The sequence below is a fragment of the Perca flavescens genome, chromosome 4, assembly GCF_004354835.1.
Source record: "Perca flavescens isolate YP-PL-M2 chromosome 4, PFLA_1.0, whole genome shotgun sequence".
NCBI classification, from domain to species: Eukaryota; Metazoa; Chordata; class Actinopteri; order Perciformes; family Percidae; genus Perca; species Perca flavescens.
The window spans coordinates 20499819-20522063 of NC_041334.1; the positions used below are offsets into that span (position 1 = coordinate 20499819).

General features: G+C 38.2%; 1 protein-coding gene across 2 annotated transcripts in view; it reads left to right on the forward strand.

Annotated features, from left to right (window-relative positions):
• Positions 1-22245, forward strand: part of atp2b2 (ATPase plasma membrane Ca2+ transporting 2) — a 138146-nt gene that overhangs the window by 97833 nt on the left and 18068 nt on the right. For both annotated transcript variants that reach the window (XM_028575540.1, XM_028575539.1), the window contains exons 4-12: positions 951-1208; positions 2209-2334; positions 4430-4555; positions 5037-5069; positions 6980-7069; positions 9564-9605; positions 11833-12000; positions 13340-13554; positions 13973-14215. In XM_028575540.1, coding sequence (XP_028431341.1) covers positions 951-1208; positions 2209-2334; positions 4430-4555; positions 5037-5069; positions 6980-7069; positions 9564-9605; positions 11833-12000; positions 13340-13554; positions 13973-14215 — 1301 coding nt within the window. The remainder of the gene's footprint in view (positions 1-950; positions 1209-2208; positions 2335-4429; positions 4556-5036; positions 5070-6979; positions 7070-9563; positions 9606-11832; positions 12001-13339; positions 13555-13972; positions 14216-22245) is intronic.

A 22245-nucleotide genomic window follows, 5' to 3' on the forward strand; every position in this document is an offset into this window, starting at 1 on the left:
TTGTATTATCTTTAGGAGATGAGTTAGTCCATGAAAGCCATGAATACTGAGTTGTCACTTGTCAAGATCCGACAAAAACTAACAAATAATAATTACATACATAGGAACAATATTTAATACATCATATTAGATAAAATATTAAATGTCTTAAATATGTTGCTCTTTGTGCTAAAACCAACATGAATGCATGATAACACTGTGTGCACTGGTACTGATAGTCTTACAGATCAAGGAGTTTATGTTCTGTGAGTGTATGCAATATATCCACTACCTTCTATTGATCAGAACCCATCTGCAGTGCAACAGTAAGTCCAAATTGCTTCTTGGAATTTAGTTCTTGGTTAAATCAGACCCTGCCTATGTAATATCTATCATATGGGGTCTGCACTAGTTCCCTTATGAGCTACGATAGCTGTGAGAAGCGCTTTATAGTCCAAAGCAAATCACCCCACCAGGGGCATTTGAAGTATTTGAGTATTACATGAAGCAGCACAAGGAGGACTAGGAACAGGCCTTGTTTCATTTCCAAATATACCCCAGTCTGTCAGTGCACAGCCAGTAGACTGCAGGGCATTCATTTGAAGTGGAGAAAATAAATGAAGAGGCGAGGAGAAGTGAATTCTCTGAAGGTCATTTCAGCCAGATTTCATTTTTTTTTTTTTAGAGTTGTCTTTTATATTACTTACATTGTCCATAAGCAGAGCAATTGCGCACACTCACCTCAGTGTGAGTTTTGATTACATCCCTTTGTGTGTCTTTTATTTTCAAAGTGTTTATAATACACATATACAAGCATATATACCTGTGTATGAAAATTGTGAGTTGATATCAAGTGTGTAAATGTGTGTTGATAGAATACTTACAGTGTATATGAAAATTGTGTGCTTACAAATGTATGACATCTATATAACGTTCCTTTTCTCCTTCTTGTCGTCGTTACCAAACTGTAGCCTGTGCCACGGGGGCAGGGGGGGTGGAGGACGAGGGCGAGGCGGATGCTGGCTGGATCGAGGGAGCAGCTATCCTGTTGTCTGTGGTGTGTGTGGTGCTGGTGACGGCCTTTAACGACTGGTCGAAGGAGAAGCAGTTCCGTGGGCTGCAGAGCCGCATTGAGCAGGAGCAGAAATTCCAGGTGGTCCGCGGTAGTCAGGTCATACAGTTGCCTGTGTCGGACATAGTGGTGGGGGATATTGCACAGATCAAATACGGTAGGTGGGAGGAGGTTGAAAAACTGTGTTTATTTTAGAGTTTACTCAGTTCATGACATGTAGTAAGTGGAGTAAACTCAAATGGGCAATGTTGCTTGGTACAAATTAATAGTTCATAGAGCTTTGAAACTGAAAATTTGAAAATTGAGGTATATCAAAGATGAGCCACAAGAGGCTTCTGTCTTCACAACCTCTGTTGTTACACATTGCAATGGAGCAAAACAAGCACATGCAAATATTAACAGACAAGTTATCAATGAAGGAATGGATCTTCTGGCTTAATCCAGTTAGTTCCATGAGACCACCAGTCGCAATAGTGAAACTGTTATTGTTTTCATCTTGTGAGTCTGTATGTGTGTGTGTGTGTGTGTGTGTGTTTGTGGAGACACCTACTGTAGTGGGAACTACCACAGACGTGGTTTTGAGCACCAACTACCTAAAAAACTAAACTAAATAGTTGATACAAAACTTTTGTATCAACTATTTTTTTATTTCAACCATGGCTTTAATTAAAACACTAAAAGTTACACTAAAATTGACCAAACCTTCCAGAACAATTTGATAACTTTGATTAACTTTGTTCTGTGTGAAGTAATTGTCATGGTTCAGTGGCTGAAATTAGACTTTCAACTCATTTCCAGAGGGGGGTTAAAGTTATGAAGTCCACCTTAAGCAATTAAATATATTTAAGCAACAGTATGTTGATGTTGAGAAATTAATTAGCTACAGACAAGTGTCTCATTGCCAGATCTATCTCCACATCTTTAAACCAATCACAAAGAAGTAAAAGGGAGAGTTGCATGAAGAGTTCTTACTCTATTTGAAAAAGTGTTTTTTTTTTTGCATTCTACCTACTGCAGCTTTAAATCAGCTCTAACCCAACTCTAATGAACTTCAAAGTTATCTGAACTATTTTGTTGTGTATGGCTATATAAATCAATTCTAGAACATGTCAATTTATCCACTGCAGGTAGCAACTCTGTAATTTCTATTGTTGCAGGCGATTTGCTTCCCGCTGATGGAGTGTTGATCCAGGGCAATGACCTGAAGATTGATGAGTCATCACTGACCGGAGAGTCTGACCACGTCAAGAAGTGTGCAGACATGGACCCCATGCTGTTGTCTGGTATGTTGCCAGTCGATGCTCTCACTCAAGATGGATGGGTGTATGCTGTATGTCTTGTGCATTCAACTCACTCGACTTTGTGACTGAGGACTCTATACTTCACCTCTTACATGTTCACCTCCTCTGTCTGGCTTACTGCTGAGTTAAAATAATTGTGTGTATTTACTGATCTGCATGTAATTTACATCTTAAAGGTAAATGTTGATTTGTTTACAAAATAGAAAGCATTTGGAATTAATGAATCTCTTAAGCAAGCCCACAACTACCTGTTACGCCATAATGTTAAAACCTTTTATTTCCATCCTTTGCCTACAAATAAATTACAGAAGTAGAAATACTAAATGTTTATGTAATAATTGTGAATGTTTAAAATTACTTTAGAGGCAACCATGTTAATGTCCAACAAAAAGCCTCAAATGTTTCATTTATATATTGAGGTTTGCCTGCCATTAGTTATTGGGATTAGGTTTGGTCTGCCTAGTTCCTTTTGCAAAATCTATTGTGAAAACCAAATTAATTATAAGTCACAGCATGGCATTACCTCGGACAGAAGACAAAACGTTCTTAATTATAATCTAAATGTCAATGCAGAGGACACTGGCAATAGCCAGAATAAGAAACTTTTTTTAATCAACTTTCCCTCTTTATTTGACACTAGAATTTGCAAAATTTTGAAGAATATCATTGATAACAGAAATGTGGGTTAATCTGATCTCACATCTTAGTTTTTCCTGTGGATAATTAGCTGTGTGCCTTTTTGCCGCCTTCTTTAATTAGCCTTGTATTCACCCACATCGGGGTTTTTTACTGCTTTTGGCTCTCTACTCCAGCATATTAAATTTAAAATTAAACAGTGAATGTTAACAAAGCACTTACTTTTGACTTTAATGATGTTTGATATAGTGATGTAGACTGGAGCCCTGCATGGGCCAAAAACTTCAGCCCTAACCCGGCCCTGGCCCGTGGTGTTCAAGCCCTACCACCCCAGCCCGACAACGCCTGCAATTTTTTCAGCCCAAACCCGGCCTGACCCTAGACCAACATCAATCACTTTTAAGCGCTCTCACTTTTAAGCGCACTCTTTGATGCACTCTCTCTGACGTGTGCTCTCTGATGCGCGCTGTCTCTGCTACACACGCAAACACACACACGTCACACGCTACTAAGATGGGCACAATGAGGAGAGAAACTAAAATAAGCCAGAGTCCGACCCGAGCCCGATCTGTAATTAAGAAAAAACGGCCCGAGCCCGGCCCAAATGGGCTTAACCTGTAGGGCCCCGTCGGGCCCTGACGGGCTTGCAGGGCTCTAATGTAGACTCAATATAGAACCAAAGCAGCCAATACGTTTTCAAGAGCAAACAACCAATTGTTCTTGATTGACCACATGAGTCATACAGTAGGTGTGTTGCAATAAGAGAGAGTTGTTCTAGAAGTATACACTGTACTATGAAATTGGAACACACTGTAAGACAATAAATACTTTTACACTTTCATACTATACAAAAATTATTTAAGGGAAAATTTCCCAAATCGGGAAATTAAAGGTGCCTGTCTTTTTTTATTATAAAGCAGGTCGAGGTGCTATATAAATACTGTAAAAGTATCAAAACGATTAGTCCACTGAGAAATGCACACAGCCCATATTCAGAAACAGTGCCTTTAAACGAGCTGACAGGACTTCTGTACGGTTGAGATGTCACAACTATACTATATATAGGTAGAAAGTTCCTTTTCAGTGCCATTACAGTCATTCCCCGGCTGCAGTGATGGTGCAGAGACACAGAGAGCGCAGATGCGGAAGACCTGGAAACACTGACCAATCAGAGCAGACTGGGCTTTTTCAGTAGGGGGGCTTAAAGAGACAGGCGCTTAAATGGAGCATTTCAGACAGAGGGTGAATATAGGTATATTCAAAGAAGACGGTAAGATGAGTAAGTATGAACCTAAAAATGAGCCTGATATGGGACCTTTAACAATCACCACGATCATGGCAGGAACACAAGAACATGTCACGTTTTTGTTAAGCAAACACTAAAAATGAATCTTATCTATCTGTAATATGTTATTATAACACCCTGCTGCGCTTTCTCTAGGCACCCATGTGATGGAGGGGTCAGGGCGCATGGTGGTGACTGCTGTTGGTGTCAACTCTCAGACTGGAATCATCTTCACCCTGCTGGGGGCCGGCACAGAGGAAGAAGAGAAAAAAGAAAAGAAAGGTAAGATCATTATATCATGGAATTATCTTTTTTTTATATATAAACATGCAATATTTTTCTGCAATTCCTTCAGGAGTACTGAGGTAATTTGTTCTTTTGTTAGTGTTGCTCAGCAACATACCCTTGCAAAAGCTTTTTCTCATTTCATTACCTTATGTCTCAAGGTCAAACGGTGTGCTCTCAGTGCATAATGTCAGTGTTTTTACCTGTCTTGTTCATCAGAAGGGTTATAAACAATACACTCACAAATGTTCACCTGTTAAACTCATATAAACAAACATTATATACAAACCTTTTGTTGGTATTCCTGGTATTCGTAGTACGTAGTACAGTACCTGACACTAAATCTCTTTGCTGAATGTGTATAAATACTGTATAAAATAAGTATTCGTGGTACACTTGTAAGCTGCAGTATCCAGGTTCTGTGGCTTCAGGTGCATTATTGTCCTTACTCTCTTATCCTTCCAAATTCAATTTAAAGGAGGGGCAGTGGAAGACGGACACCAGAATACAGGTAGAGTATCACCTTTCTCTGACCCCTGGGAGTGGTACTTGATCCTTTTGACCTTTAACCCCTAATGATCCCCAGTAAACCACTGTCACTCTACACCCCTCCTCTGTAGCCGAGCACCCTTACCCCAGTTTAAACTTAAAAAGAGAAGCCTCATTCTCACACTGCATCTTTTTAAGTGTTGACAGATGACACATTTCACAATGCATAATCCTCTCCCCATATAACAGGCACTGCACTCATCAAACTAACTAGCTAGCATTCAACATCAGTCCTGTTTCAAAGACGTATTGAATGCGAGTAGACAAAGGCTGTCAGACTCTTCTTATTTCTGTATGACAGAACAATGACATAAGACCGGCAGCCCTGCATGTGTATAGCACATGTACCAGCAGTAGAGAGTGAAGTAGTACTATACAGTATAAGCTTTTATAATTTGTTGTATACATTGTAACATGATGATATTTTCATGATATATCTTACGTATGTACATATTTTAACATCAGTAGTGATTTTGTGCCTCTTCGGACAGCTCTAGTTTTGATGAGCATACAATACATGTTCTTCTTTTGACCAGTAATTGCAGTGCTTCAGCAATATATGCATTCATTTCCCAGTTGTCATTGATCAAAATCAACTAAGAACAAACTGTAAAGTGTAACACATAATCTGGACTCAGCGAACTAGCCAAAGTCACTCTAAACTGTCACAGTTGATCTTACTTGATCATTGATTTTGAGTTGCAGATTTTATACACATTGGTATTTTCAAAGTGTCACTGCTAGAAATTTCCGTTAAAATCTTATAAAAAAAGATTTGTGCCGTACATCATGCAGTCAAGACTTCAAAACTGTAGTTTTATTCAGATGGATTTTCTGACAAAACACTGCTCATGTTTGCATCAATAATTTGCACTAAAATCAATGGGGTGCTGTGTCATTAAATATAGCAATTGCTTTTCAATGAGATAATAAATGAAGAATAGAATTGTGATAAAACGTACAAGCTACTATAAGTCATTGTGTTTTTGTTAACAATGAACTCTAGACAAAGAGCCTATAATGACACAGGAAAACAATTATTGACCTTCAATTGAATTTCCTTTTACTAGTAATCATAGTTTATGTGACTGCTGTCAAAAGGCATTAGCAAATCCTTGCGTGAGCTATTCCAGGTTTTGAAAACCATAAGTATGACTACAAGGGGGCTAAGGCTAAAATGTGGACACCTTCTCATATTTACACTAGTAATCAGTTCCATCACTTAACTGCTTGGCACATGTGTATTTCCCTGGCTAATACATTTACCCTTTTACATTTTGTTTACTTTGCAGGAGAGTTTATTTTCAGATTGGCTATGCAACACCTTTTAGCTTATTTGTTTCAAATTTCTGCTCAAATTTTATTTTGTGCTTCTAACAGATATTACATGAATAACATGGTTTAAAATGAACCAATTAACAAAAAACAAAAATGACAATAAATGCAGTATATCACTATTGTTTACCATACATGTAAGATATATACAGTATATTTAAAAAAATATATTCAGTAGATGTGTGGCTCTGGATTCACATTTTTGTATTATATTGTTTTTCCACATATGTTTAGATTTCATCTTTCATGTCTGTCCAATGTTTCACTTGTTTGCTTTATTGGCATAACATTTATAAAAATTACATAACATATAGTTACATGAATAATAGATTCATTACACATTTTCAAACCACACTGATCACAACATTACACTTTAGTATTCACATACAGTCTACCTATGCTGAAACTCTTAAATGTGCTATAACCATGTTATTTCTGTTCGTTGTCTTGTGTATGGACATGCATGTGTCTGTGTGTGTGTGTGTGTGGGCGCGTGTGTGTTCGTTTATTTGTGTTCGGTTCATTGTTACTGGCTAGACTCCCATCCCCCTATCCACCCCATCGCAACTATAGCCACGGATGGGGCTGCAGGCTTTAATACCCCTGGCATTGCCAGTCTTAATAATGGTAGGTTGACAAAACCTCTGATCTCTGACCTCTTTCTGTCCTTTGACTTCTCCTATCTTCTCCATTTTCCACCTGCCTCCTATCATGGATGCCCACCATCTGCTCTGCTCTACCTTTTCTTTCTGTTGTGTTGGACCCTTTTGTATCCATATCATCAATGCACGTCCTCTTGTAGTTGAAACAATTAGTCTTGTGTTTGTTTTTCTTCTCTTAATGCTATATTGTGTTGTAATGCTTTATACTGAACATATATACTACATAGCTCTCTTGGAAAAATATTTGATGACTTTGGATTTGGTGGTTCATAAATAAAAAACTGAAAACAAATAAACTCATTAGGTCTCTGTAATGCTAAGATGTTGTGAAAACCTTTTGAGCCTTTTTATATTCATTAATAAAAAACATTTTCTGAAGGATAACAAAGATAACTTTTGTGAAGTTTTTCAACATGTGAAGTGGTGTGTCTTTAAAGTAATATTTTTTTTTTTTTGAGAAATACACTTATTGCATTTCTTTTTAGAGTTAGATGAGAAGATTGATACCACTGCTCCTAGGCAATAAAATAGCCTGGTACATAAGCCCCACAAAGTGTCATTTTTACACTTGAGATACAATGTGTTAAGTAATAAGATTTAGAGGCGCTGGTAGGTAAATTTTGGTCCCGTCTGACAGAGCCAGTCTAGCTGTTTCCCCTTGTTTCCAGTCTTTATGCTAAGCTAACCAGCTGCTGGTGGTAGTTTCACATTCACCTTACAGACATTCTCATTTTCGTATTTAACTCTCTGCAAGAAAATAAATGTTTTCCCAAAATGTAGAAATGTCTTTAAATGTTGTTGTAAGGCTATTGTGTTTTTTGGGCCAGTTAGTAAATTAATTGTTATATTAATTCATTTTCTGAAAGTAGTCAAGACGCTAGCCGAAGAATGGTGTCAAAATCCTGCTGTTGGGCCACCTCCTGTAGTAGAGTGTCCTCTGAGATCACTTAGTGCAAATCCTCCATTTGTGTGTAAGCTGGTCGAGATGCAAAATATTAACTTTATTCATTGTTGCTCTGGGTTCTCTATTATCCTGGTCTCCTTGGAGAGCAACCACAAAATGTTTGTACTCAAGGCAGGAGGGCCGTGATTTGCACTGTAATGATGACCTTGTGCTGTCCTGCGCTGGAACAGAGCAATTTGTTATCTTCAGCTTTATTGTGACTCCAGGGAACTGGCTAATGTGGAAGTTGAGAACGAGCCATTTATTCTCCACATACATGATTCTGAAAGAAAATCTGGTCTTCCAGCTCTACCTGAGTAATTTCCTTTGTGACATTTGAGAAGAAAAGCACTGAATGAAAGATTTTGTGCAATTTCTAGCCTCTACTGAGACAAACAGTGTAGATCTTTATAAGTATAGCCTGGGTAGATAATGGGACCAACACTGCAGAATATAATACATGTTTTCTTAATTAGTCTATATGTCTACATGTCTTATTTTTAAACATTGCGTGAAAATGTAGTTTTAAAGCACAAGATGAGAAGTACTGTGTGTACACTTAGCAGCTCTTTTAGATTACCAGCAAGTTGATTCTGCAATTTAAAACTAAATTGTATTATTGTAACGCACATTTAAATTAAATTCACTCTAAGTTTGCTTCTTGTGTAAGCAGAATCCAACAGCATAATAAACTCACTGTCCCTGAACTTAGATTTTGAGTTTCCTCCAGTTATTCTTATGTAACTTTGCCATGTGGGAGGCTTTTCCTTCTGGCTCTCTCTCTATCGCTCTCTCTCTCTCTCCGGGTACCTCTCTTTCTCTCTCTCTATGTGTATTGTTCACATCTCCAGTTTGCTTCCCTCTAACCGTGTGATGTTGCATGTGGTTCCTGAATTTTCCTCTTATGCATGCTGTCTCTTGTTTGTACTGTATGTGTATATGCTGTGTGTGTTTGTGGTGTACTGTCCCCCACGTCAAGTGTTTAATGTAATGCTGTATCTACTGTACAGTATGTCTTGATATCTCATTTTATACCCTAACGACTTCACTCCTATTGTTGATAATATGTGTGGAATTACCTGTGCCCATAGTGTGAGTATGTCATTCAGAACAATATTTGAAATCAGAAAATTCTGCAGAAAGTGTGCAAAAAACAGTCGCAAGTGATATATTTGGATGTCAAATTAAAAGGCACATTAAACATTTTTAATTACCTGATTATTTGCGTATGCAACAAAATAGCGTCTATTAAAACCACACTTAATACAAGAATATCTGCACACTACAGTATTTGTCCGTAGCCCATTGCCAATATATGTACCTTCTAGTTACATTACATCACGTACATATCACAAGCCTTTCTCTGTGACTGTCACAGAGACATATTAAAAGTCATTTTCCTGTCTCCCTGTTTGTGATTTTTGGTTTTCACTGTCTGTGCTGTCTCTGTTATAACCTGTTGACTTGTCTGCTTTGGTTATTTTTGTTGGTATTGTCTTGTATGTCTCCATCATAGGTAAAATGCAAGATGGCAATATGGAGAGCAACCAGATTAAAGGTAACCAAACCATATCTTTCACTCTCTCCTCCTCTGCCCCCTCTCCTCCTCCTCCTCCTCCTCCTCCTCCTCCTCCTCTTCTTCCTCCTTCTCCTCCTCTTCTTCCTCTTCCTCCTTCCCTCTCTTCTTCTTCTCATCGTTTCCCTTCTACGGTGTAAGCTCTGGGTCAAACACAGGTGGGAAATCCTGCATTGCTTTATTTATTTCAGCCTTTATTATATTCTACACTCTTAATACCTCACTGTGTCAACTTATTGTGCAGTACCTATTTAGATTCCAACAGACTGTACCACTGATTTAGTAAATCCTAGAACATGAGAGTGCTTGACCCAGGTCTTACCTGCAGTCGTATTAGGGTAGACCATCCCTTCTTTTCACTCTGTCACTGATGTGTTTCCATGGTCTGTTGTTCTGTTGTTCTTGTTGTGTTGTTGACTTGTCTTGTTCTCTATATGAGAACAGAAACCTGTCCCTCAACTACTCTATCTGCCTCACTCAGGCTGCCCTTTCACACCAAAAACTGTCCTCTTAGTACTCATTGTACAGTATAGCCTCATGAAATTTATTCCATACAATATGACGTAAATTGTCTGTGGGTATGACGTGTTTGATGGTGTCCTTCAGGGATGTAACTACAGTAATGTTTATTTCTTATTATTGTTAATAAATCAATTTCAATTTAGTCTGTGAAAAAATATATATACATGAAAAATGCTCATGAAAGGTAAAATGATGCCTTCACATAGCTTAATGTTAAAAGATTAAATTTGCAATAATATAAAACAGAAAAAGAAAGGACATTTTTACATTCCAGAAGCTGCAACAAATGTTTGGTATTGTTTTTTCTTGATAAATACTAATTGAGGATTGGTTTTACAACCTGAACAGAATTATTTATTTATTTATTTTACAAAAAAAAAAATAGCCGCACTATAAAATACAGTATAAAGTAGATAGAATATCAAGTAATCTCAATGTGTGAAGATACGTAGATTGATCATTAATGATCATTAAGAAACATTTGGATTTGAACATTTTGACTAGCGGAAGCAGTTTTATTCGATTTTATTCTTTGTGCAAGACAAGGACATTCAAGGTCATTTCAAATACATGTTACAGTCTGCAGCATACAGTAAGTGTGTTTTGCATGTTCCAGCCTCCTCCCTGATATTTTTTGTTTAAGTAAAATGGACAATCACATTCATATACAAGGTTCTACTATTTGGGGACTTCCAATTATTACTGTAGTTTCTTGTCCTTATAATAATAAGAGATGAGCTTTGTGGATTTTATTTTGTATTCTGTTGACAATTTCTCATGCAGTTCTGTAATCACGTTATCACCAGAATAGAAGCTTTTGTCACGATAGTTGACTTTAAAGCATTGCTGCTATTTATATATCATGGTCTATACTGTAGACCACTCAGTGGGTTAAGGCTTAAATATCTTTCTGGCTTGCTTTTAGAATTTGAATCCTCTACACCTCACCTAAAAACCAAAAGCTAAAAAGTAATGTTTTATCATTACAGTACATGGGAACCAACCTCCAGAAGGCTTGAGACTCTGTTTTGGATTGAAAACCGATATATAGTCTCCACTTCAATTTATTTAAATTTGTATCATTATTGTATTGAATTATGTTTTTTATCCCTTTATGACTTTTTAATCTTTCTGTTTCTTTTCTGTTTCTTTGTGTTTTTTTTTATATTTTAGGTTTTACTTGTGTGTGAAATGCGCTACACTGTGTATAAGGTTTCCTTATATAGGCATCTAAATAATCTGTGAACATGGCTTGGACCTTAGATGTAGGACCACTGAATTATTCATGATTTACTGTAAATGTGCTTGTGAGGAAAAAAAATAGCTTGAATGATGAGGAACAGTGTTTCTCTTACTACAGCAAAAGAAGACCTACATTATCATGGATTTTTTTCGTTTTTATATTCTATACAGAAACAAGGTTCATTTTTTTTATTTGTTATTTTACCATAAAGACGACGCAGGGACAAACAAAACCAATCCTTATTATGGTATGTGAAAGCATACATACCAATTAGTTCCCATCTTGTCATGGGACGTCATATGATCTCTTCTGGGTTTGAAATCTTAACTGAACCTAGTGCAACACCTGGTTGTTGAAGCCTGGCTTCCTGTTTTTCTTCACTCCTTTGGTCTCATTTACCTTTCTAACGCTGCTGCTGCTGTCTGTTTTTTGTGGTGTTCACAGTAAAGAAGCAGGACGGAGCAGCTGCCATGGAGATGCAGCCTCTAAAGAGTGCTGAAGGTGGAGAGTCTGATGAGAAAGAGAAGAAGAAAAGGGTGCATGGTTCTAAGAAAGAGAAATCTGTGCTCCAAGGGAAGCTGACCAAACTTGCTGTCCAGATTGGCAAAGCAGGTACAGCAAATTGCACACAGACAAATCCATTACTCAGTCAGGCAGTTAAATCAGGGACAACATGGCACTGAGCCATCATCCTGTTCATCAAAGCAAGATGTTGCACTGATCAGACTCACTTCTTGGCCGCTTATAGCAATCAAAATAGTTGAGAAGAATGTTGTGTGTGAATTATGGAACTCTAGAAGAGCCACTTTAGTTTAGTTCACTTTATTTTTTAATCTGGCTTTTTCACAATTTTACAATCCATACTGTAGCGAGCTACGTGGAAGAAGTCAAAGAGCCAGAGATATAGAACTTTATGGAAGTTTATTCAACCGCTACACACACACGTGATAGACAGAGGTCATCAACCTACCCCAGTGTTTCAGTCATGGTAACAAATGTAATGTAAATAAACATGCACAGATTAAAACATAGGTAACGTAAATGCATAACAAAAACACTAGCAGGACATCATTTACCCACTTAAACTAAACACTTAAACAGCACTAATAACCTAGTCCCATGATGCTTTGCACTGCTGTGCAGAACAGTCAACACAATGGCATCCTGCCGGCCGTTACAATACCATAATTAATTGTTTGTAATGCAATTTAAAACAATGTATGACACCAATAATGTCTAAAACACTTGCAGTGGGTCTGTACAGTACCAGCAAGCACTTTTAGTAACAGCTGTCCAAATGTCATTTATGCCCACACTGTGGGTGTCCTGGGAGCAGCAACACAGTAGATTTACTGTTGAGCAAATGATAGCCATAAATATTACATACCTTAAAATACTTAATGCTAAATGCAGTTGTTTCTGGACCAGTATGGAGGAATTGGAATTCCTCAAAATATTCCTTAATACTGTAAATGTTTAGGCAGAAGAAAGAAAAAAAAACCTGACTGTATCTCAGTAAAAAGTTAAGGGTTTCTCATTTTCTGAGAATCCCTTAAAGAAGTCCAGACCTGGTCTGTATCTACCTGACATTGGGTGTGCCTCTTAGCTTTCATAAAATGAATAAAGAGCCCATATACAGTATACTTGAATGATGAAACTTGTATAGTTTACTTGACCGCATTGTATTAACACTATGCATGCTAATGCATCAGCCTCTATTAAATCAAAACATGTCACATGTTCTACTGTGTATGGATGCACAAACAGAGCCAGGAGAGGTTTGACAGAAATCTACCTGCTATCTTTGATGACTGCAACTGTCTGTCTAGACTCTGTAGTAATTCTCTTATCTCTATCTATAACAAATTAAAACTCATCCTCAACACGTAATTATTTTTCCAACCCAAGCTATAAGTCACACTCAGACACTCACCTTTTGTATATTTTTCAGGTTTGCTCATGTCAGCCATCACAGTCATCATCCTGGTCCTGTACTTTGCAATTGACAACTTTGTGCTGCAAAAGCAGCCTTGGCTGCCAGAGTGCACTCCCATCTACGTCCAGTACTTTGTCAAGTTCTTCATCATCGGTGTGACTGTGTTGGTGGTGGCTGTTCCAGAGGGGCTGCCACTGGCTGTCACCATCTCCCTGGCCTATTCTGTTAAGGTGAGGATGAACAGTGAAAGCATACTGTGTATACATTTAGGTACTGCTATACTTCTGCTTTTAGGGCTGTCCAACTGCATATTATACACATTTAGTAGTGTATTCATCAATGCATTGTAAGTTATTTACAGTGCAGTGTACCGTAAAATATGCTAAGGAGATAAACTTTTGTTTTTTTTCTTTTTGAGCAGTTTTGTGAGAAACAAATTCTTTCTGTGAATTAAATAAGGATTTTAACATACAATGTGAGCATAAGCGTCCCTCTTTTTGTATTGTGGCCATTATAGCCAGTAAAGTTTGAGCAGTGCCTGTACAGCTAATTCAGTCATCCATCTACTGTAACAGTCCAGATATTTAAAAACATTTTCAAATTTATATTGCAACACATCACAATGATCTTGGCATTTCCTTCCAACAGAAAATGATGAAAGACAACAACCTGGTGCGTCACCTGGATGCATGTGAAACGATGGGCAATGCTACAGCCATCTGCTCTGACAAGACAGGCACGCTAACCACTAACCGCATGACGGCTGTGCAGTGTTACATGGGAGATGTGCACTACAGAGAAATCCCAGATCCTGGAGCTCTGTCACCCAAATTACTGGACTTACTTGTCAATTCCATCTCCTTAAACAGCGCCTATACCACCAAGATACTGGTAAGCCACCTATAGTTACTTTAGATGCTTTTCCTCTAGGCGTTGACATTAATGTTAAATAGGAGACATAATGTTACTGCATCTGAAAACATACACCTAAACATATTGATTTATTTATCTCTTACAAAATGGTAACTACAGTTAGTCTTTCATTTGGAATTTGATGATGAGAGCAGCCCTGAAACAGTGAGCCAGCTCAGCAGTGCTGTTTTTCTCGGCGAAGCAGGCAGTCTATGTCCTTGGCGGCTGCTTTAGATTCATCAGGTATTCACTCAACTTGTCACCTTGAGAACGGTTGTTTAATTTTGTACTATCTGATATTCAGAGCATAGCAGACTGTAATTTAATTCAATCTGTCTAAGTGCTGGAGATTGTCTCTTGTTTACAGTGAATGCAGCAAAGATACATTTTCTCTAAGCCAATTAGACCTGTATGCAATAAGATATAGAAATATCGATTGATAGATAGATAACTAAATAAATAAATATATAGACATACAGACTCACACACAGACTATTACATGTTCTAATCACAGAATCTATAACCTGTTTGCATAGATATTCCTCCAGGCCTCAAGCTTGACACATTATTTGCGAAATAACACATTTGGCAGAAAGGCGAAGATTGCCAAAATCAGGAGGTCTTCAGAGCTATATGCATCACTAATACTTATCCTGGCATGACTGTGTATACTCACTAGCACGCGCGCACACACACACACACACACACACACACACACACACACACACACACACACACACACACACACACACACACACACACACACACACACACATACACACATACAAATACACACACACATTCCATTTATGCCTGTCTGTGTGTTGCTAGTCTTGTAAACCCCTTTAGAGTCTATTCATTGATGGCCGACCAACTGACAAATATCCTAATGGAACTTGCATGGGGAATGAGCTGAGCAGGCAGGACATCTGCGATAGAAGGATCCCACAGATTTCACCTACCCCTCAAGGCACGAACACAGTCTTGGTGAAAACAGTATTGGTGACTGGGTTTCTAAGATGGAGAGCAACATTGTGTCTGCTATAGTTTTAACGCTGTTCACTGCATGCGTACAAGTAACATAATTGTCTGACTCCCAGGCTTTATATGAGTGATTTTTTAATGTGCGTTCACAGAGCACCTATCTAAATATGAAAAAAACAGCGACAAATTTAATTTTATTCCTCAACAATGTACATGGTTTATTTATTCCCATTTAGCCCTACTTTTCCCTGTGTTGAAAAAGAATGGACATGTCTCTCCACAGAGAATGTTCCTCGTTTAATAAAGGCTTATTGTCAAAGCCAGGTTAAATCTGACTTCTCACTGCACATGCTGCAGTTTCCATCTGCAGACAATATACAATAGAACTCTTTGAATTGCTCAGTGTATCTTACAGTTCCATATTTCCTCCACTTGCCAAATACCAAATAGCAACTCTTGACCCGGACCAACAGCCTGGGTTGTAGTAGAAGTCTGTAGAAGTCTAGTCAGACATGAGTCAGAGTCTGAGCATTGTTGAGATGATGTTAGGCTGAGTCCAGATGGGGGTTGAGTCCAAGTTAAGACTTAAACCTTTTGGTGATATGCTGTACGCTGATTTAACTCAAGTGCCTTAGAAAATACAAATTGAGGCATTTTACTGTATATGTACTTTTGCCAAAATGTAGCGTTATTGTTAACGTTAACGTAAAAAAATATTATATTAAGAACTAACAAGCTAACAATGAAAGTAAGATATCACACTACTTGTCTAACATGATAATGCTTGTTTTTTTACATGGCAAAGAAAAAAATAAGGGAACAACGAGGCACTTGATATTTAAGTATTTTGCGTCTCTGTTGGGAACTGACTGTAATAGATGAGAGTGGTGGCCAAGACAAGAGAAAAGCTCTAGCAACACATTACTGTAAATACCTATTTCACATTATCTGAAGTGTGACATCTCGTCTATAGCCACATGGTTCGAATAGTGATTTAGTGTTGTTGATGGAACTATGAGGTTTCCCTTTCCCCACAGCATTTCTTTACCAAGACCTTCTACATTAACAAGATGTTATCCCTTTTGAAAAACCTGGAGCAATGCATTGCAGCATAACATCAGACTATTGTAGCTCCATAGCTGCTTAGCTCAACAGAATCAAGCACCGGCAGAGTGCAGCTTAGACTTGGTGGATTAAATGGCACATTCAGTCTGTTTTATAATCTCTTCATTCATAAAAGAGGTTACCTCATGCACCAAAGTAGAAGTTAAACTTAGAATGAACTTCAAATTATATCATCTTACATACTTGCACTGTTACCTTACATCAACAGTAATTACCTACAATTACCTATGTGTGCACTGTACCACTTAGCTACCCAATTGACAACATTTATATACATACATCCAAATGTGTTCATTCATGCATGCATACGTGTATGCACAAAACGTACATGAATAAATATAGTATGGCACACAAAATCTAGCCCATAAATAGTAGAGAGGACAGTACATGTCGGCATTAATGCATTTATTTACTGAGAGCTCCTATTAGTATGAAGGAAAGGCACAAAGGGAAAGTAAGACTGAGAATGACAGATATACTTAAGGAATGAAGTGAACTTGGAAAGAAAGATGCAAAAAGGGACATTTCTGAGGAATATTTAGTAAATCCCCTAGTCGCCCCCACTCCCTCACCGCCACTCCAGCCCTGCTGTATGCTGGCTGGTGTGTTCTTATATAAGAGGCCAATTCTGTGGGATGCCAGGATGGCTATGGAAGTCTTTGATGGCCACTACACAAAGGCACAAAGGCAAAGAGGCAGGCTTTGATACCCGTATCAGTACCCCTACTGCCTCGCTGGCTTCATAATACAGCGAGTGGTGTGACTCTGCTTATTCCGTCAGCACATATCGACTCCAAAGTGGAGAATCCTCATCCTTGAGGGAGAAATTCACACACATTTGCGCAATGAATCCATGCACACAAACAGTATAAGCGCACACATACTGTACATGCACATGCTCATATATACTGTATCCATGTGCACATGTACACATATTCATACATTCTGAAAAGAATGCGTGCATACATGCATACAAATAGGCACACCAATTTGCCTTGCATGTTTCTTGCAGACAAGTCAAGCATGATACAGAGCAATTTGTGAACAGCATTCAGTGACATGAATACTGTATACTGACGTCATTTCAACATGCGTCATTGCCAGTGGCAATGAGGCTCCATAGAATTAGCCGTACTTTTTTTTGTTTTTCTTTCAACTTTTACTTCACATTCTTAGTGTTTTCATTATGTATTATATGTATTACATGTGTCTATAGGAAGACTGTTACGTAAAACTAGTGGAGTGCAGATGCACACACAGACACACATCTGTCACATCAGGCATACTCACACTGTAGGAAGTATTCAGATCACAGGTGTATGTTCTCACGGCACAGTGGCATGTGTTTAGCATGGCTCTGTGAGTGTCCTGGGAGCTCAGTTTCATGTTGCTTCAACCACCTGCTCAGGTCATTATTCTGGTCAGGGACAACAAGAGAGGTAGATAATACACACACACACACACACACACACACACACACACACACACACACACACACACACACACACACACACACACACACACACACACACACACACACACACAGCACAGCACACAGATGGCTTTAGTTGTGAGGGATAGGTGCTTGGGTAAGGTTCAGTTCATGTTACATAAGGAAAAACTCCATTTGTCGATCTACAATGAGGTAAAAAGAAAACGAACTGCCTCATTTTTGTTCAGTAGTGAGTAGTGAGGTCCTGCTATAATTGGCTTTGGCTCACAGTGCTTTTGTCATCTGGACGTTGCGTGCTTATTTGCACAACAGGGAGGCGAGATGTGAGTGTCTTGGATGTCTTTAGCTTGAAGCACCCAGTGTCCCCATGGAACAGTTTTGGACACTGAGAAGTAGACAGAGACAGAGAATCAGTAAGAAGCAGAGACATCTTCAGCAGAATTATGTCCTTCTCTTTTTGCTTTCTGTGTTCAGCTTGCTTACAGACTTGACAGTGTTGCTGAGATGGCAGTGAAAGAGAAGTCATCATCACATTAGAATGACAATGCTTTGATGTTTCAGAGGCACAAAGCTTAATGCCTTTCCCTCACACATTACACTATAGATTTCATTCATTCAGTTTCTGTTTTTTTCTAAATTAAAATTTAATTATATTTTATCAAACATATAGAAAATTGTATAGATGTAAAGTAATTTTTGTGTTGCCTTTAAGAGATCTTCATGGTGACCATACCTTTGATAATTACTCAAAAAGAAATGTAAGTGTATTCAAAATAAATCAAAGTGATATGTAAAATTAAAGCTACAGGCAACTTAATCTAAAACCGTGTTATTTCTACTGTATAACAAGATAGATAGATAGGTACACATGTACTGTGCAAAGCTTTTAAAGACTTTTCTCACGCAAGCCTCGATGTCAGGATGAAAGGGGTTTCTAATAGATGTAAATTAAATAAAGACCACATACTGTAAATAATGCAAACAACCTCAAAATTCCCACATTAGTAAATGCTATGTGGCTGACGTTGGGAAACACATGGCGTAAAACTTTGTAAGTAACAGAAATCCCACAGCCAAGTCAGCCATGAACTATATGTTGGACCCTGATCAGCTTTTAACCACCTGACCAGCAAGAGCAGCCTCACCACCTTCAACATGTAACTGAGTTGTGCTCAACACTGACAAGGTATCAGTACACCTTAGATATGAGACCAGGTTGTGAATCTACTGTAACAATCTCTATTATCTTACTGTAACTCGAATCAGCTAAATTTGAGAAATCTCACTACACGTGTAAATCTGATTACAGATTTGGAGATTTTCTTCACACAGTTACAAATCTGATTATAACGCACACACAGATTCTGAATACACATTTTCCAATTCCTGTGCACATAAACAAATCTCAGTACGCATTTAGAGATTCTTATATAAATGAAAGCAAATAAAAGGGAGGGCGGGTTGGTTAAAATACGTAGTGGGGGGAAGGGAAGCAAAGCAAGGACACGTGCAAAAGAAGGATGAAAGAAGATGGGAAAAATATATGAAGTTACATAGATAAATTATAAGAAGACGAGATAGACACCACACTCGCGTGACAAGTGTCCTCATCATGGACTGGAAGACTGTATTACTGCCCTCCTGCATGCCTTCAGGCCTTGGCCCAGTTGGCTGGTAAAGTCATGTGGAGAACTAGAATATCATCCTCTTCTACATGCAAAGAGGGAACGAGAAGGAAGGCGGAGGCAGATGGGTACGGGGGTGGGCCGCCTTGTAGGAGACTGGGGAAACTGATAGTGAGGAAAAGGAGAAAGACATCCAGAGTGAGGAAGGAGGATAGGGATCGAAGGGAATGAGAGAAGGAAAGATAGGATAGAAAGAATTAAAAAAGGGACATAAAATAGGAAGACAGAGGAGTAAAATGGTGGGGTTGAGTGTGAAGAGAAGATGAAGAAAATGGAAGAGAAGGGGTAGGAACAGGAGGGATGGATTAAGGAGAGCCCCAGGCAGAATAGGAAGTAAAGTTGCCAGCTCTCCCTCTGGCATATGTCCTTGCCTGCGGGAGCACCCAAGGACCAGGGAGAGGGCAGCTGGTCCTTAGCCACGTCCAGGCCAGGACGTGCCAACCTTAGCTCGGCCATGCCAACATTGGGCATCCCATGCCATCAACTGTCCTTGTGCGTAGAAACTCACGTCAAGCTAAACCTCTGCGGAATCTCTGAGAATAAAAGGGGTCTGCCATTTATTTATTTTCTCGCTTTGTTTCGCTTTTGCTGCAGGAGTTGGAGTGCCATGAGCCAAATGAATGAAAAAACTGAATACTGATGTGTACCTTTTGTACAATAATTTGTATAATTTTGTTTTTTGTTTATTGGGATCTCCATTAGCTGGGGCCATAGCCACAGCTATTCTTCCTGGAGTCCACCCAAAACTTGTGTGCAATTTGCATGAACCATTAATTTAGGCTATACTTATCAACCATCTTGAAAGCAGCCAGCAGCCAACATAACATGATACTATTTTCCTTATTTACTGCTGTTCTTCTTTACAACAACCAAAGAAAGATACATTGGCAGCCAAAAGCAACTAAATAAAGAATGGCCAATTCATAATGTCATCTATGTCTATTCCTTAATATAAGACAGGCCCATGAATGAAATATCTAGTAAACAAACATTGTCTTAGAGTACATTTGGGCAAAAATACTGATTGAATTCCTTATGGCAACAAATTGAAATGGTTTTGAAATATAAACCAAATTTCATAAAACCTTAATTTCAATAGGCAAACACAAAATTGATCTTCCAAATATAAGGTATGAATCAGAAAAATGAATTCCGAATGCAAAATTCAAATTAATTTGTACAAACAGCATAAAGCAAAGAGAACCTCATAGTAAACAAGTGGAATTACTGATACCCCTTTGCCAGAAAACACTTTTCTTTTAGGAAACAATATGGCTTGAAGGCTAAATATATGACTACATGCCTTTTTAAGATACACATGTTTTGTACATAAGTGAGTTTACTTTCTGAAATTAAGTTTGTTGTCTTCAGTAGATTGTGGAACTGAATTGAATAAGTGCTTGAAAAATAGCTGGGATGACAAACCATTAAAAAATAATGCCTAGCATCTTTTGATGTTTTATAAAGCATACACCTCTTATTTAATAAAGGTTTATTGTAGAGGATTAGTTAAAACATAATACATGCTGTATGGTTTTCAGCTGGTCATTTTGGTTGTTTAGTGTGATGTTTTTCTGTTACTGGGAACCTAGTCTCCCAAACACTTAGCAGACAGTGCAGATGACACCATTTGTTCCATCCCCTCATTAGCCAATGACAGACAGTGTCTTCCTGATGTAATCATAGGTCATTAGGAAAAGGCATTAATTCTGTTATTTAACGCAAACTCAGTATAAAGTATTTATACTCCTGTCTGTGTCTGTGAGACACAGCTTAATATTAACCAGATATGTCCAATTACTAGGTGAACATAGGTCAGTACTCTGATTGGGTTTTAATGATTAATGTGATTTTAGATGACTTTTCTCTAACCCTGTCCACTGGAACCTCTGGCTGCAGCTAAAGGGACATGTAAAATATGTTTGATTCTGTTTATTTATTCAATATTCATTGTTTGGATTCAAAATATTGAGCTACTTAAGCAAACGTTGAAAGCAGCTATATCACTCACTAGACTGATGAATTAAGCTTTTAAATAAGCTTGCAATATTCAGACACATTTCCACAGATTGCTTAGAATCCTTCTATCATATTTGCATAATTTAATGTTTGATTTACTGAAAATAAAACTACAAAAAACACAAAAATTTAAAATCTTGACATTCTTGATCTGAACCAAGTTATGTCAAGTCAATTTTAAATTGTATAACCCAACATCCCAAATTATAAATTTGCCTTAAAGGGTTTTACCTTTAAAGCATAGAGTACGCCACCTTCCTAAGACCCTGGATTCAGATAATAGATAGCAGCAGTTCAGTGATATTTTCCTATTCACTGCATGGGAACATATTTTAGCCTTTGTCAGGCACATTAACACATGATTAGCATTCTCTATAAAGACCTTGTTAGCAGGTTGACAAGAGCGGTCATTAGATGGAGAGTGTGAGTCCACCAACAAGCCAATAATGTGATTAACTACACTGTCGATACAGAATCTTGTGCCGAGTGAAGAAAACAACAAGAAAGTAAAATTCAAAACATTGAAAATGCCAAGCTATCCTTTTACTGTAAATCTAATCTTGGTTGGAGGCATGTTGAGAAGAACAAAACAGAATGCCTGCAGTCAATCTATTTTGGGGCAAATAGCACAGACTGAAGGTGTCTGCTTGGCAAAAAGTCAGAACCATTGTGTTCTGTGTGCTTCTGACACGCGTAGGTATAGAGAAAGAGTGTACCTGACATACTGTTCTTTAGCCGTGACT